This window comes from Pundamilia nyererei, unplaced genomic scaffold (genome assembly GCF_000239375.1).
Source record: "Pundamilia nyererei isolate P.nyererei 1_Seehausen unplaced genomic scaffold, PunNye1.0 scaffold00065, whole genome shotgun sequence".
In the NCBI taxonomy this organism is placed as follows: Eukaryota; Metazoa; Chordata; class Actinopteri; order Cichliformes; family Cichlidae; genus Pundamilia; species Pundamilia nyererei.
The window spans coordinates 503,326-504,983 of NW_005187466.1; the positions used below are offsets into that span (position 1 = coordinate 503,326).

Sequence of the window (1,658 nt, forward strand, 5' to 3'; positions counted from 1 at the left end):
GTCCAGTCCTTTGGCATGTCTGAGGTGCTGTGCTGCTCCTGTCATGTCCTACAAACGCGGCAACAGATGCATCAATGAAAAATACAACAAAGGTTTGGAATTCCAATAACATCACAGGCAGCTGTACTAAAAACATCTGCATAACTGTAAATATGGCACTGTATGCATCTAAAACAAAAACAAAGAAAATAAACTGGGAAGTCAAAAGATTACCTTCATATTTTTGGAGCGCAGTGCCGCACGCATGAAAGCTTGTCGCCTTAGCAACAGGAAATCCAATTGCTGCTGGGCTACAAGGATAATTAAGACAAAAATAAGCGAAACTTACTGTATACCACGTTCACACCGTTAGAAAAAGTTTATTTCAGCTTATCTGTGACTCACTTCTTGACCACACATTGTTTATGTCACATATTGGGTTGAACAGTGTGTGGTGCTGAATCAGATACAGGTCTGATTCTCTTTGCAGTCTGAACAGTAAAAACTGATTCATCACTTGCTTGAAATAAGTGTCATTTTTACATCCTGAACTTTTTGGATGAAATTTGTTTTACTGAAGCCATTTGCATCACGATCCACTCCTGGCTCCAGCTGCATACACCTCTGTAAAGACTTAGCAGCCACTGCAGTACAAAAAACCAAAAGTGAAGTGTTGTCTCGCTTTACCCTCGTCTTCTTTGTCCAGTCGCAAGTCTGCTGACCTCTACTGCACACAGACAAAAGTGTAAACACTGACTCAGGTGTCCTCCATGTTTACTGCTTGGCAACAGCAAAATTAGTGCCCTCGTCTTCTTTTGCACATGCAGGTAAGTTCAGGACTGAGACCAGGTCACAATGAAATCTGATATTGCTCAGTCACTTTTTTCATATAGCGCCTTTTGTGAGAGCGAGAACGGTGAGCATAAATGGGCCATAAGGTTTGCAGTATGACAACACTTCAGTGTTGTGTAACACTCAAACATCACGCATGACACATGCACATGCCCCTCTTAAACACACCCACATTTGAAACTCACCTTTAGCTCCCAGTTTCGGAGTTGAGGAGCCTGCAGGAGCCTGAGGAGCTGGAGACTTTGCTTTCTGGACAGGTGGACGCACCACAGCCTGCAGAGGTTAGGATCAATAGCAAATGAAATGAACGCAAGAACAGATTTCAAGGTCACAAGATACAGCTTAATACATCTGTGAGTTTGTGTGTGAATAAACTGATTTACCTTAAAGCGTCTGTGTAAATTATTACTGCTATTAATAAACTTGTTAACAAGCCCAAAAATGATGCAATAGGCAGAAGGTGCAGTTGAGAAAACAATGACTGAATAATCTGCCATAGAAGTTGCAGAAGCTATTATGGGAGACAATAAAGCATTTCTTTTTGGCTTGGTGCAAAAACAATCAGATTTCTTGGCTGCAAAAAACACAATTTGGCCATTTGGCAGTCCCTGAATTTGTTTTTTCCCCCCATTCTTCTTTTTACCTTGGCAGCTTCTTCGTGCCCATCCTCTTCCTCATCTTCTGCGTCTGCATCCTGGTTTGCTATTTTCATTGCTGTTTCCAGGACACCCATGAAGTTTTGCTGACCACCCTCTGTGCCCTGAAGCGGTGGACAACCTGGAGCAAATAACAAAAATCACACACACACACACACACACACACACACA

General features: G+C 42.3%; 1 protein-coding gene across 1 annotated transcript in view; it reads right to left on the reverse strand.

Moving 5' to 3' along the window:
• The window catches only part of cc2d1a (coiled-coil and C2 domain containing 1A), a 12,026-nt gene that overhangs the window by 5,872 nt on the left and 4,496 nt on the right, over positions 1-1,658 (reverse strand). The window contains exons 11-12 of the mRNA XM_013911508.1: positions 1,475-1,591; positions 1,017-1,104 (exon numbers count right to left, since the gene is read on the reverse strand). Of these exons, the coding sequence (XP_013766962.1) occupies positions 1,017-1,104; positions 1,475-1,591 (205 nt within the window). The remainder of the gene's footprint in view (positions 1-1,016; positions 1,105-1,474; positions 1,592-1,658) is intronic.